Below are 14,884 nucleotides of genomic sequence, written 5' to 3'. Positions count from 1 at the left end.
TGTCTGTATAAGTGTCCTATCCGTCCTGTCTATGTAAGTGTCCTATCCGTCCTGTCTGTGTAAGTGTCCTATCCGTCCTGTCTGTGTAAGTGTCCTATCCAATTGTTACAGTATCCGCCATTTCTCAACCATTTCGTGATTGTTCCTGTCTTACCTCACTCTTACCAGACTTGTGTTGGGAATGTTGGGAATGTTCTAATTCTTATGTTCTAACTGTCCTATCCATCATGTCTGTATAAGTGTCCGATCCGTCCTGTCTGTATAAGTGTCCTATCCGTCTTGTCTGTGTAAGTGTCCTATCCCTCCTGTCTGTATAAGTGTCCTATCCGTCCTGTCTGTGTAAGTGTCCTATCCGTCCTGTCTGTATACTGTAAGTGTCCTATCCGTCCTGTCTGTATACTGTAAGTGTCCTATCCGTCCTGTCTGTATACTGTAAGTGTCCTATCCGTCCTGTCTGTGTAAGTGTCATATCCCTCCTGTCTATGTAAGTGTCCTATCCGTCCTGTCTGTGTAAGTGTTCTATCCGTCCTGTCTGTATAAGTGTCCTATCCGTCCTGTCTGTATAAGTGTCCTATCCGTCCTGTCTGTATAAGTGTCCTATCCGTCCTGTCTGTGTAAGTGTCATATCCCTCCTGTCTATATAAGTGTCCTATCTGTCCTATTTGCTAATTATGTATCAGCCATGCAGCCATTTCGTGATGGTTCCTGTCTTACCTCACTTTGGCAGTGGCAAAGACACTGCCAAAGTGACGCCATGTATTTATACAATATTTCACCGTATTGTCACGTGTCACGTGAGGCTTGACCAATCGGTGTGTCATATTTAGAAAGTGAAAACAAAACTCTCCTGCGGAGAGTAATAAAAAAACATTGTTAATGTTCATCTAACATCTCCCCTGTATGAATCCTCATCATGTTCACGTGAATTTTGCCCAAAGCATTTGACACTAACTTCAATTAAAGGGTTCCCCCCCTGTATGAGTCCTCCTCATGTGTTTTTTTTAGGGTATTATGATTTCAACATGAGTCCTCATGTGCATTTTTAGACTACTACCACGACTGAAACGTTGTTCACAATCTGTGCAACCAAAGGGCTTTTCGCCTGTATGAGTCCTCATGTGTAATTTTAGATTACTACTACGACTGAAACGTTGTTCACAATATGTGCAACCAAAGGGCTTTTCGCCTGTATGAGTCCTCATGTGTAATTTTAGACTACTACCATTACTGAAATGTTGTTCACAATCAGTGCAACCAAAGGGCTTTTCGCCTGTATGAGTCCTCATGTGCATTTTTAGACTAGTATCATGACTGAAACGTTCTCCACAATCTGTGCAAGCAAAGGGCTTTTCGCCTGTGTGTGTCCTCATGTGTCTTTTTACATCACCTGATTGACGAAATCTTTGTTCACAAACCGTACAAGCAAAGGGCTTTTCGCCCGTATGAATCCGCATGTGTGCTTTTAGATTACCCGATTCAGCAAATCCTTTACCACAAACTGTACAAGGAAAGGGGATTTCCCTTGTATGAGTCACTGTTGTATGAGTCCGCATGTGAAATTGTAAACTACAATTACGGCTGAATTTCTTTTCACAAACTGTACAAGTAAAGGGCTTTTCCCCTGTATGAGTCATCATGTGTCTTTTTAGAGGATACATCGCAGCAAAACCTTTACCACAACATATACAAGCAAATGGCTGTCCCCCCGTATGGCTCTGTATGTGTCTCTTCAGATTGTCCTTTCCATTAAACACTTTGCCACACTCAGTAGAACTAAAGCTTTCCTTCCCTTGGTCATCACCAGTCGGTTGTGATTGTACCCAGTACTCTACACTAGCTTGTGTTTCCATGTGTTTAGTTGAGGTGCTGGCTACAGGCTCTGTCTCTCTGTTGTTTTCTTCATCATAATCATAATCATCCTCACGTTTCATTGCTAGTAATGTCAGTGTTGACTTATCAGCCTCCTCTGGTCTTTGAAGTAGCTCCCCCTGTTCCTCTTTAATCTGTGGAGGTTCTGGTTCCTCCTGGACCAGACCGGAGCTCCTCTCCTGCTGTTCAGTGGAAACCTCCTCCTTACACACACAGGGGAGCAGGGAGTCTAGGGAAAAGATACAATGAGAACAAGTTTGAACTTTATGTCCTGAATGTCCCAGCGGGATCAATGAAGGTCTTATCTTATCATGCAGTGTTTCCTCTAGAACAGCAAAAAGCAACATCAAACAAACAGCAAACATTCATCAACAGATGCTTAATGACATATCCTGGTAATGTACTGGCCTAATACCATCACAAACGAAGAGTTCTGGCAAACCACCCAACAAGAACCAATCGAAACCCAAAATAAATGCAGGAAATGGGTCTGGATTGGGCACACCCTGAGGAAACCACCCTCCAACACAACCAGGCAGGCCTTCACCTGGAACACTCAGGGGGAAAAGAAAACCAGGAAGACCCAGAAACAGCTGGAAAAGGTCTGTCAAGGCAGAACTCAGGGGAAAAGGAACATCTTGGAAGGAAGCAGAGAAGATGGATCGACACCGAACCAGCTGGAAGAAATCCATGAATGACCCATGCTCCCCAAAGAGCTAAAGGGTTTAAGTCAAGTAAGTCAGTGTTTCCTCCGTTTCATGAACAGCTAGTGCACTACCTCCACTTCAGTGGCCAGATGCACGACAACAGTTCAACAAAGTGAAATATAGTGTGCACACTGGTTAACAAAGCTCCGCTGCTTTTACTGAGCTCTCAACAATTTCATCAGTCAGATCTTTATCAAGAATTTCCTCATCGAAACAATGAGGGAGGCGATTCATCATTTTATAACTGAAACATTGTCCGATTCATGGTACATTTAGATTATCACCGCTCGGGTGAAGCATTGGCAAATAAAAGTAGCTGCCCACCGTGGAGTCCGGGGGATCGAATCCCCCACGGTTCATCCGGCTTTGTCGAGTGTCTCTACAAAACACAATTGGCCCGTGTTCGGGGAGGGTGATATTTGTCACGGCACATATCCCTACAGGCTGGGGCTGGCACCTGTCAAGCAGGAAGTGTTGGGCTGGAGGGGTAGGACGAAGGCTCTATGTTCACCCGGTGGGGGCTCCTTACTGGGAGGTGAGCCAGTAGCATACAACATGACAACACACAGAAATGTGTGGGGAGGACAACGACAAAATTGAGGGGAAGCGGCAGGCCCCGATGACATACCAGGTGGTGTCCTTAAAGTCTGTGCACACCAGCTGGCTGGTGTGTTATCAGATATCTTTAAAGTAATACTAGGTAGAGCCCGACCGATATATCGGTGAGCCCGATGTATCGGTCATTTTGGACCCCGATGTCAATATCGGTCTTTTTTCCCCCCGATGTTCCGATGTTTTTGTCAATAATATTTTCACTGATTGTGCAATTGCTGCGCAGCTGCGGTAAAGGTGTTTATATTTATTTATGAAAAATCCACAAAGATTGCTTGTTTTTCTCAACAATCTCTCAATAATACTGAGTGAGATTAAAGTTATCTACCACTACAATGCCTTCCAGAGAGACCAATGAGCTCAATTAATTAATAAATGATATGAATGACTCGACGCGAGGCTCGTTCATTTATGGATCATGATGCAACGGTTAGGTATATATTTGTATGGGCAATTGGGCATAGGCTACTACAATCTTCTAAGCTACTTGTATGTCGCTAAAGAAATATATTAACGTCTATCTGGGACGATAATTTAACATGTCAACGCTGTTTCTGCGCGGAAGACTGCTGCTTGGCAGTCGTACGTTGAATACCAAAACTCTCGCCCCAAAACACAGTCGCCCTGGCGCAAATCCGGCGGTATTCACAAACGTAACTTCAGTAAACTAAGCCTAAACCTACCTAACCTTATTTCTAAATGTAACCCCATTAAAACTATGTTCTAACCTTATCATCAAACAAATGCAAGAACCGTGGGTCGGCGAAAAAGAATGGGGGTGAGCGTGATTTGGGGCGAGTTTCATTTACTTTCACTTTTCATCAGACGCGGACAAGATGGTCAGTCAGATGAAGGGATTCCTCTTACAACTTTGTAAAGCATTACCCTTACCTTGGGCTGTTCATTTTGCTCTCAGCAAGACTTTGTTCATAACTAAAATACAAGGACACAGTTTTGTTGTGCTCAAAGCCTCAAGTCTGAGTGACTCGACGCTCAAGTTTTAGAATCCCATAGTTTAGAATAGATCCTATAGTCCGAAGGGACAGTTGTGGGTTTTATTGGTTGTTGTTGGTTGTCAGGGCGATTTCACAACCAATCGATGGACGGGTTCTGCGTGGGCACGCCTGTTGCAGGATGCGGTGACAGCGTCATGTCAATGTAATATGAAAACAAACTAAATCAATTGACCAAAATCCAAATCCTACATTTAGAAGTGCACTACACCCCTTATCATTAAGTATGAAAATGTTTTGAACTTAGCAGATCTACAAGCTCACAAAGCACTGCATAGCAACATGTTGTGAGCTTGTAGATCTGCTATTTTCAAATAGCCAGTGGTGGAAAAAGTACTAAAATGTTTTACTTAAGTAAAAGTATCAATACTGCAATATAGAAATACTCTGTTACGAGTAAAAGTCTGGAATTCAAAATGTACTTGAGTAAAAGTACAAAAGTATTGGCATCACATTTCAATCAATTTCAAGTTCTCAAATGTATAAAAATATTTTGAAAATAGCAGATCTACAAGCTTGTAGATCGGCTATTTTCAAATGGCCCTATACAGGGCTGAAGTGATTAATGTATGTTTTGTAATAATAATCAAAATATTCAAAGTAACTAGTAACTAATATTTTCAAATAATTGCATAGGAGTAAAAGTATAATATTTGCCTCTGAGATGTAGTGGAGTAGAAGTAAAAGTATTGGAAATTGGAAATACTCAAGTGAAGTACAAATACCTAGTACAACATTTTATTAAGTACAGTAATTTAGTAAATGTACTATAGTTACTTTCCACCACTGCAAATAGCCAAAGTTTAAAAAGGGCTGAAGACTTGTGGTTAAAGGTAGGGTAAGTGATATTTTTTCGTTAAAACAAAAAGTATTTTGTTAAAACGTTAAAACACTATATTCTGATAGTAATCATTGCTATAGTGTGTTTTTTCAGTAACAGATGTCTCCCTGTCTCTCCAGCTCTTTAATAAACAGAAAATACATTTTCCGGTAGGTGTCAAAATCTCAGCCAATCAGGAGAAAGTACCCATTTTTAAGCTTAATTTGTATAGTGTTCCAGTTCCAATTTTGTCTGCTCATTTCTTAGTGTCATCACTTCCAATTTCACTTGTTTAATCTGTATTCTGATTGAGTTCTCTGTCCTGGTTGGATACAATTGGAAATGAAACTGAAACTGAAACGAAAATGCATTTTCTGTTTAATAAAGAGGTGGATAGACAAGGAGACTCCTGTTACTGAACAAACACTCTATAGCAATGAGTACTATCAGACTATAGAGCTATTTAACACTTATTTTAACCAAAGCAAATCACTTACCCTACCTTTAACTTTAACACATTTATATATTTTCTATTGAACGTCGTCGGGGTTGACTGTCCCGCGAAAATGACGTCATCTGGCCGGAAAATGGAAGCGGAAATGCTGTTTGGCCAGGAACTACCGCGCCGGTTTCCTGTTTGGCCAGGAACTACCGCGCTATTAACAAAAAGGAAACTCACGCTGATTTTAAGATATTTTATGACTTGAAGAACGAAAAACAACAGCAAAAGAAAACACAGCTCACGGTAACTAAAGCTCCACTGGCTAAGAGAAACGATCAACAGCTCGTATAAAACAATTAAAAGAACGCTTTTTGAAACGCTTCCGTCTTCCGGTGAAAACGAATGGAATTCTGGGTAACGCAGTAATAGACGAACGGCCTGCAGTGACGGTAATGACCAGCAGAGGCTGCTAAAAAATGTTTTTTTGAAATTTGCACTGTACAACTTTAACCTCTCCCTCTCCTAAGCTGAGTTTTCTGCAGGCTTCAAAATGTCCACCATAGTACCAGTCCCGAAGCGTGCTAACTAGTGATGCGCGGGTCGGGTTTTTTCATAACATATATAAATCAACGACCCGACCCACTCCGCAACCCGCGGTGATGAGTGAGTGTGAGTGAACTGCTGCGCGACATCGTATATCGCACAGTATAAACAAATTAATATATGTTTTGGCCTTTACATCTCATTCAACCTTAATATGCAAAAGCTACAGCTTGTGTTTAGTTTTGTTAATGTTATACATGAATGATGGCGCAAGGGAGGTTGATTACTTGCCTTAGTTGCCTGCACATGTGTGTCACCAACTTTCGCCACTAACACTTTATCCATTGCAAACAGACAGTCACTTTACTTGCTTGTATAATATCCACGACCCATACGAGTTCTGGTTTTGACGGGTTTTATTATCATCAATTTGGTTCAGATTCTATCACTTCGGGACCCCGGTTCTGTTTATCATTACACCCGAGCAAACCACCCGTACGCAGCGCTGATTAGGTGGTGACGCAGGTGTGTAAAACTTCATTTGTGCTTCGCCGTATGGCGGTGTTGTTGTGTATCGAAAATAGCCGACATACAAGCTCACAACGTGGTGCATTGCGACGTGTTGTGAGCTTGTAGGTCTGATATTTTCAACGCGCAACACCATGGTACGAAGAATAGGCTGATCTAACAGATAACTGCAGCGCTGTGAGGCACAGCAGCAGCATCAGGCTGTCGGGAATGAACCCACACTGACATGGTTAGATCATGATAAAAACTTGAAATAATTATGATGGTTTTAATGGTTGTACTACTTTATCCAGTTGTACTACTTTATCCAAATAATATTAAAGGTAGGGTAAGTGATTTTCTTTGAAAAAATAATAAGTGTTAAATAGCTCTATATTCTGATAGTACTCATTGAAGTGTTTGAAGTGTTTGTTCAGTAAAAGGAGTCTCCTTGTCTCTCCAGCTCTTTATAAAACAGAAAATGCATTTTCGTTTCAGTTTCAATTCCAATTTTACTCAATCAGGATATAGATTAAACAAATGAAATTGGAAGTGATGACACTAAGAAATGAGCAGGCAAAATTGGAACTGGAACACTATAAAAAATAGAAAATGTGCTCCTCGGAGCACAAGTCTCCGCCAGCAAATATTGGAATTTATTCCAAGATTGGAACTTTGATGATAGTGTGTACGTCAGATGGCACATTGACTGCATTACCGTGGATTGCCTTGAACTTGTTGGCACCTTGTTGGCAAGCCAACAAGTTTCATGAAGGCAATACGTTGACTTACCAACCTTTCCTCTAACGGGTGCAAATCCTGCAGTTCTCGGGGTATGGCATCCAGTAATAAGTTGTTAGCCCAAGCCTGTGGAGGGAGTTTCCCCATTTTAAAGGAGCGATGACATGTGTGACAGATCCAAGTGTTGTTTTGCTTGATTGCAGTTGGGTCTTTGTCCAGGAGACTTACAGTATCTATTGTTGCTGTGTACTTTGCAGGTTTTAACTTTACCACCGTTTCTCTGTAGAGCATTCGTTCACAGGAGAAACAGACATAGTTGGGTCCACTTTCTGACATCTTCTTTAAGAATGCGGCACCATCTTCATCAGCTTGAACGTCTTCTTGTTCTTTAGGTGATCTGTAGCATCTCTTCTTATTGGTGTAATCTGCTCGTTGATGTTGTCTTTCATCTATTGAATACTGTGACCAGTGCCTTCTTTTCCTTTCGATGTTCTTTACAGACTCTTGTACTTTTTCTTCCAGAGAATGTAGCAATCTTTGCTGTGTCATGTTGTCAGCATTTGTGGCTCGTCTTTGTTTTTTGTCATTTAGGGATTCAAGTGGTCTTTGTCTCTGTTTCTTAGCTTTGGCTTTCTGCTGTCGGCATTGCGCCTTTGCTTCTTCATGAGGTTTCAGACGATAATTTCCTGCTTCTTCAGTTAGCGTAATGAGAGTTAGTTGCATTGTGTGATCTCAGCTGTAATCTCAGTTTGTACTGGAAAGTGCTGTTCCTGACTGTTCCTGAGCACAAGTCTCCGCCAGCAGCAGGATTTTTGGTAAGGAATTTATTCCAAGATTGGAACTTTTTCTGCTAATATCTCCTGACTAAATGTTAGCTTGGCTGATGGCACTGATGTCACTTCGGAACATGCACCGCAATGTTCCGACGTGACTCACCTATTTATAGGTATGTATTGCGTCATGCGTCTCGCTAGCCAATCAAAGCACACCCTTTCAACATATTGTCACGTGTCACGTGAAGCTTGACCAATGTTAGCTTGGTGGAACCAACGATAATCAAACGAAAACATACTCTCCACCATGCCTTCGGCCTGGCGGAGACAACTAGAAAATGTGCTCCTCGGAGCACAAGTCTCCGCCAGCAAATATTGGAATTTATTCCAAGATTGGAACTTTTTCTGCTAATATCTCCTGACTAAATGTTAGCTTGGCTGATGGCACTGATGTCACTTGCAATGTTTTGAAGTAACTCACCTATTTATAGGTATGTATTTCGTCATGCGTCTCGCTAGCCAATCCAAGCACACCCTTTCAACATATTGTCACGTGTCACGTGAAGCTTGACCAATGTTAGCTTGGTGGAACCAAAGGAAACCAAACGAAAACATAAGCCAAATTCCAACACCGAAAATCTAAGCCACTCGCTCACTCCCACTTGGTCACTCCGACTTCGAACCGGAAGTAGTCGCGGTCCAATTGTTCATGTGCTTCTTGGAGGAGGCGAGTGGAGTCGAGTGGAGGAGGCGAGGAGGCTCTCCACTTCCGCATTGAGCGAGTGTACATCAAGTGTATGCTCGACCACTCTCAACAGCTCCTCCGCGGCAGACTTCCGCATCACGTGTACACTTTTCTTTTTAATGTAATATATATTGAGCACATTTATTGTGTCTCAAAAGCTGAGTTTATCTTCGTGCATGCCTCAATGCAGTGCACGGACTACTATAAATGACTGTGACAAAGATTATGTTAACATTGTTAACTTCTGGGACGAAGAAAAAGAAAAGACAACGGGTGGAAAACGGAACGCTCGTCCTAAAACACACTGCCCCATTTTTTTCGCGGGCCGAGGCCGCCGGATTAGACCTGGGGCGAAGGTGTTTTAGGACGAGAGGTGCGCGAGCAGCGCAATGGAGAAGAAGGACCCGCCAATATTTCCTTTTTGCTTGTTATTGTTTGATGGCGAAACAATCATGACTGATACACATGGAAGAAGACCCTTCACAGCTAATAGAGAATTTTACATTTTAAGAATCTGTTCAGATTTGAATGAGTATGGCTATAGTTAAATGTGAAGCTGTTTCTGCTATAAATATGCATCCACCGTTCTGCGCGCCCCTCGGCTGCGACGTTTCCTTTTTGACACACATCTACACTTCATGGAGTACATTTTTGTACTGGGGTTCTGGGGACTGTACGAGCAAAAAGAGGGACAGGTCAGGATTAAATTCATAAATGTAAGTTTGCTCATCCTGGCGCTACATTCACTATTTCAGGAATAAATGGCCTTGCACAACAATGTTAACTATAAAGATAACGATGTGGCCATCCACATTGAGGAATTGTCTATTTTTATATTCTCTATAATTCTATACCTGCATATTATTCTATGCATTTATATTTTCATCCACGGCTCTGGTCCAGCTGTGTGAGATGTCATAAGTGATCGCCTGGCGGAGACAATGAAGCTTAAAAATTGGTACTTTCTCCTGATTGGCTGAGATTTTGACACCTACCGGAAAATATATTTTCTGTTTATGAAAGAGCTGGAGAGACATGGAGACTCCTGTTACTGAACAAATACTCTATAGCAATGAGTACTATCAGAATATAGTGCTTTAACCTTTTAACAAAATACTTTTTGTTTTAACCCAAAAATATCACTTACCCTACCTTTAATAATGGGCGTTAAATGTGATTTTTTTTGCGTGCGATAGTGGTGTGACCCGCTACACCCGCAGCCCGCATAATTGCCGACCCGTTACCTGCAGGTAACGGGTCGACCCGCGCATCACATCACTCCATAATGACCGGAGACCTGTTGCCCTACCACCAATCGTCAGCAAGTGTTTTGAGAGGTTGATAAGAGTTAACATCTGCTTCGGTGCTGCCCCCTACGCTGGATCCATGGCAGATTGCATACCGGGAAAAATAGATAAACCGGTGATGCAGTGGCCATGGCTCTCCACACCGCCCTCACTCACTTGGCTGAGAGAGGGTGTAACGACAGACTTCAGCTCATCCTTCAACAAAATTGTCCCTGCAAGACTCGACATGAAGCTCAGAGGCCTGCACCCGACCATGTGTAAGTGGATAATGAACTTTCTTTCAAGCCGTCGTCAGGTCGTGCGGATGGGGAATATAACATCTGATCCAATGACCCTCAATACCGGTGCACCGGTACACATGTGTCCTCGGGTAAATGACGGTGTGTAACTGAGTAAAGCAGCCGATAATCACAACTTCATATCTGGCTCGAAATCAAATCTAGCACTGATTATATGTGCAGTGTTTAACACATTGTGTGCCAAACACGGTCCGGACCGTTTTTGAGAATCCAAACGAGGAGTGCCGAAAACGGTCCGGACCGTTTTTGACCCAATTTTATTTTTATACGTGGGGCCCACGTGGGGCGCTCTCACGAAAATTTGGGATCATCCAAGGAGTCTCTGAGAAGGAGAGGCCGGATGTGGATCCATGTCAAAAATCCTTCCGGTCGGCCTTTCCAATGTTATCTACTTGACTAAAAGCTTCATATCTCCATTTCTTTTTAATGTGGTGGAAGCGAGCCGTTTTCGATCGGCGATCACTCTCAGTGATGTTGCTAGGTTTTCAATGTAATGGGTCCCGGGACCCACAGGTTGTCATTCAAATGGGTCCCAGAAACATTTTATGGGTCCCCAATTACACGTCCCCCCCCCCATCGTTTTCTTTGATCTCCAATCTCCATATCTTCTATGTGTGTGTGACTGTGTACATTATATCCTGATGCAGCGGATCTCAACCTTTTTCAGGCAGCGACCCCCCAAAATAATCATATTTTAACTGGGGACCCCCCGCCCTGAGGAATTAGGAGTTGAGGCACTTAATTTAGTTTGATTCAGTTCCACAGATACATATTGTGAAAATAGCAGATCTAGATCAGTGCGACCCGTTTTTTCAAGACATAATACCGATATATATATATATATATATATATATATATATATATATATATATATATATATATATATATATATATTAAAAAATCATAAATATATTTTTTCAAATCTATATGAATCTTTAGTATTAGCACACCTTATGGTAAGAAATACTAGTAGTGGGCAACAGGTGGATTTAACATACCTTTGACCAATAGAATACATTCAATCATAGAACCTTTTAATCATTATTATTATTTTATTTTGTATTATTTATGAATGTAGAATTTATTTTTACTATTTATTGTGTAGCAATAAAAGACTGAAAACACTGGCTTACAGTGGAATTATTGGCAAATAAAGAAATAGGAATTCAAGAAATAATGAAGACAAATACTGACAATGCCTATGAACATTGGCTTGCAGTTATTGCACATAGCCAACATGCAATAATAATATTAGGCTTGGCATTGAGAAAGGAAAATAAAGTTGTCTTTGAGGAGAAGTGGAACCTTATAAGTCACTTTAAGTTTAGCATGAGGGAGAGGGTCTACCCTCTTCATATCAGGGAATTAATTGATATGATATCTCTAGGCTACACAGACGATAGACAACCGGTTACTTACAGCTGCCATTAATTAGTGCTTTTGATTGCCTTTGTGGTCAAATCAGGGTCAAATGCATAGGCTCAACGAGCCATCGTTGACAACAGTAACAAAGATTAGTAGTAGACCTGTATGTATGATGATCAGTTATTATTCCAGACAGTGGTCTATCCAAGACGTTTTAACACGTTTAAGACCAGGTCTCAACCAGCTCCTCATGCCGTCTCTCTCTCTCTCTCTCTCTCTCTCTGTGTGTAGCGTAGTCTAACAGCGAGGGGCTGTGCTGCTGCTGCTAAAACGTATGCGAGTCTCCACACAACGCTGTTTAACCGAGTTATACTTCTCCAGTACAACGTGTCTAACCGAGTTATACTTCTCCATCAACGGTGTCTAACCGAGAGAGTCCATGCAGATCACAGCTGACACATATTATATATTATCGGAGCTATTATTAACACATCCACTGCCAGGCCCGTAGTCCTACGGGCCGTTAAATCCAACCGTTAACTGCCGTTCCCGTAGTCCCGTAGTCCTACGGGGCGGGTGTTTTCCCATGTTAAATCGTGCAGGTGCAGATTCCGGATTTTTTTTGCACTTCCGGTCTCGAAATGGGCGGACCGGAAACGAAATAATACTGTTTCCGGTTTTTTTCTCCGTTTCCTGTCTAGCGGTCAACTTTGGACGCCATTATCTCTGGCTTGTTGTTTTTCTCACCGCATCCACCATTTTAGCGTTTTCCTCTCGTTCTCCAGAATGCAGTGTCGGATCGCCGCACGGTTTTCAGCGTTTTGTTCGGTCGGGTCCCGTGTTTGTGTCGAACCAAATGAACGCGGATTTTAAACGGATTTAGCGGGGCCTATGACGGAATCAAAAAAACAAAAAAGGTAAGATTGCTTGGCACTACGATGGACGTTCTGAGATTAGCCGATGGCAGTCAATGTGTTAATGTTATCGGTTTTATCGGGATGACGTCATAATTCCTGATATCAGACCAATAATTATCGGGCCGATACTTATCGCGCACTACTAATTTTACCGCAAATTATTGTTATATTTTTCTCTGTTGTTGGTGACAACTCTAGTGCGTCCCATGGACGCAACGACGGTGTCATGAATGCGTCCTTTCGCAATATGGTGCGTCAGCGACGCAGGACGCAGGCCTACGAGCATCTCTGCACTCTGCAATGGAGGATCGCGTTAGAAATATTATTGTTCCAGGCGTTAGTCGGGACCCTCCGCCGTCTCGCACGCACACTTTGTTTACATGCACTTCCGCGTCGGGGCTTCTACAGGACGAAACGTATCAACGTAAGCGGATGGAAGAATAGCAGGCACTGAACGTATAATATTTTAATAAACCTCTGGCACCTGATGTGTTAAAATTGGTGTTGAAAATTAGGCTTTATGAAACACGCAGGAATAGCCTAACAAGTAGGAGCACAAGCTCGAGTTTACAGTTAAGTCGTATACACATCATCATGCAAAGGAAAAAGGGAGTGTCCACAAACAAAAGCAAGTGCCTTCATGTTTATAATATTATTGTATCTAGTGCACTGATGATGAAGATGATTAACCGTTACATGTCTAACTCTGTGACTGGCTAGTCCATTGCTAGGCCAACCAGGCGACCAAAACGGTAACACATTTAAAATATTCTCTCAGTTCATGTTGTCGCCCCCCCCCCCCCCCCCCCCCCTCGTTGTATTAATAAAGTATAACAAAATACCTGCCACCAACAAATCATATTTATTTGATAATAACTATGAACATATGAGTCTGCCTGTTAGCAGAGAGCTCTCTCTGCAGTAGTCACCAGTAAATCAAACAGTACATACTAGGGGTGTTGAAAATAATCGATTTGAATCGATAATCGATTTTAACATTAACGATGCGACTACATCGTATCGAATCGTATCGAATCGTTTTGTATTTAATATTTATTCATCTCTGAATCGAAGCCCATGTATCGGATACGCATCGTATCGCCTTGGAGTGGACAGATGCACACCCCTAATAAACACAATGGTGTGATACATTTACTTGCCATCCATCTTTTTCCAGTATTTGAAGGTCAGCCAAGCCATGCAACTTTAACTTTATAGATTAAGTTGGGAAATTTCATTAAACCTGTAGCGGATAACTACCAGATCGCACTGCATCGTATGGAATCGTATTGAATCGTATCAAATCGTATCAAATTCCAAACAAATCGAAATCGCATCGAATCGTTTTGTATTTAATATTTAATTATCTCTGAATCGAAGCCCATGTATCGGATACGCATCGTATCGCCTTGGAGTGGACAGTTGCACACCGCTAGTACATACCCATCCTGTGCAGCTTTAGTACAGGTTGCATTCTTGCATCAGACAGTCCACGAGCCTGGTCCATCTCTCGCTGTTCCTCTGACAACGTTGAATATCTTTTGGAGGCCATCTCTCTAGATACTGCAGACCTCTCCCAGTGATGCTCTGTGGAAAATCACCAGTAGAAATAACTTTTAGTTATCATTCAGCAAACCTCAGTTACATACATCTAATATAATTAACACGTGCCAGCCACCAATAGAAGTTAAGTCTTGCAGAGCCATGTGGTCAATACTCAATAGGATCTATGCACAGCAGCCATGTTATTAGTGGTGCACAATAACTATCGGCCCGATAATTATCGGTCCAATATTAGGAATTATGACGCCGATAAAATGATTTATCCCGATAATTTATCCCGATAATATACAATATATTTTTGGGTAAAAAAAAAGAAAAAAAATACTGCGGTGTGGGTGGATTGGGATGAGGGGCGCTTGTTTTTCACTCGGCTCCTCCCGTTTCGCCAGTACTGTGGTATTAGTGGTTTAGGAAGAGGGGAGTTTTTTACAAATCCAGCGCTCCCTAACTCATGCCTGGCTGTGACGTAAATGGTGCGCGGCCGACAAGTGAAGTCAGGATAGTAAACAAACATGGCGTCGGTAGTATGGGACTATTTCAAAGTTTCAGAGTTAGATAGTTTGCTTGCTATTTGTAACAAATGCAATGCAAAAGTTCCACGAGGAGGGAAAAAGGCAACGAGCTATAATACTTCCAACCTGATTAGTCACATGAAACATCG

At 42.0% G+C, this 14,884-nt stretch overlaps 1 protein-coding gene across 2 annotated transcripts in view; it reads right to left on the bottom strand.

Annotated features, from left to right (window-relative positions):
* Positions 1-752: 752 nt before the first annotated feature.
* Positions 753-14,884, bottom strand: part of LOC311050460 (uncharacterized protein) — a 33,343-nt gene continuing 19,211 nt past the window's right edge. Inside the window, exons 3-4 of one of the 2 annotated variants that reach the window (XM_084064545.1) lie at positions 14,104-14,247; positions 753-2,098 (exon numbers count right to left, since the gene is read on the bottom strand). In XM_084064545.1, the coding sequence (XP_083920671.1) occupies positions 1,002-2,098; positions 14,104-14,247 (1,241 nt within the window). In that variant the 3' untranslated portion in view covers positions 753-1,001. Of the gene's footprint in view, positions 2,099-14,037; positions 14,248-14,884 lie in introns of those variants that run through there. The other variant, XM_084064546.1, reaches the window with a different exon arrangement.

Source organism: Gymnoscopelus microlampas (genome assembly GCF_963454915.1).
Source record: "Gymnoscopelus microlampas genome assembly, chromosome: 8".
Lineage (NCBI taxonomy): Eukaryota > Metazoa > Chordata > Actinopteri > Myctophiformes > Myctophidae > Gymnoscopelus > Gymnoscopelus microlampas.
Note: the sequence above shows the minus strand (reverse complement) of the source record. Positions and strands in the feature narration are given on the sequence as shown.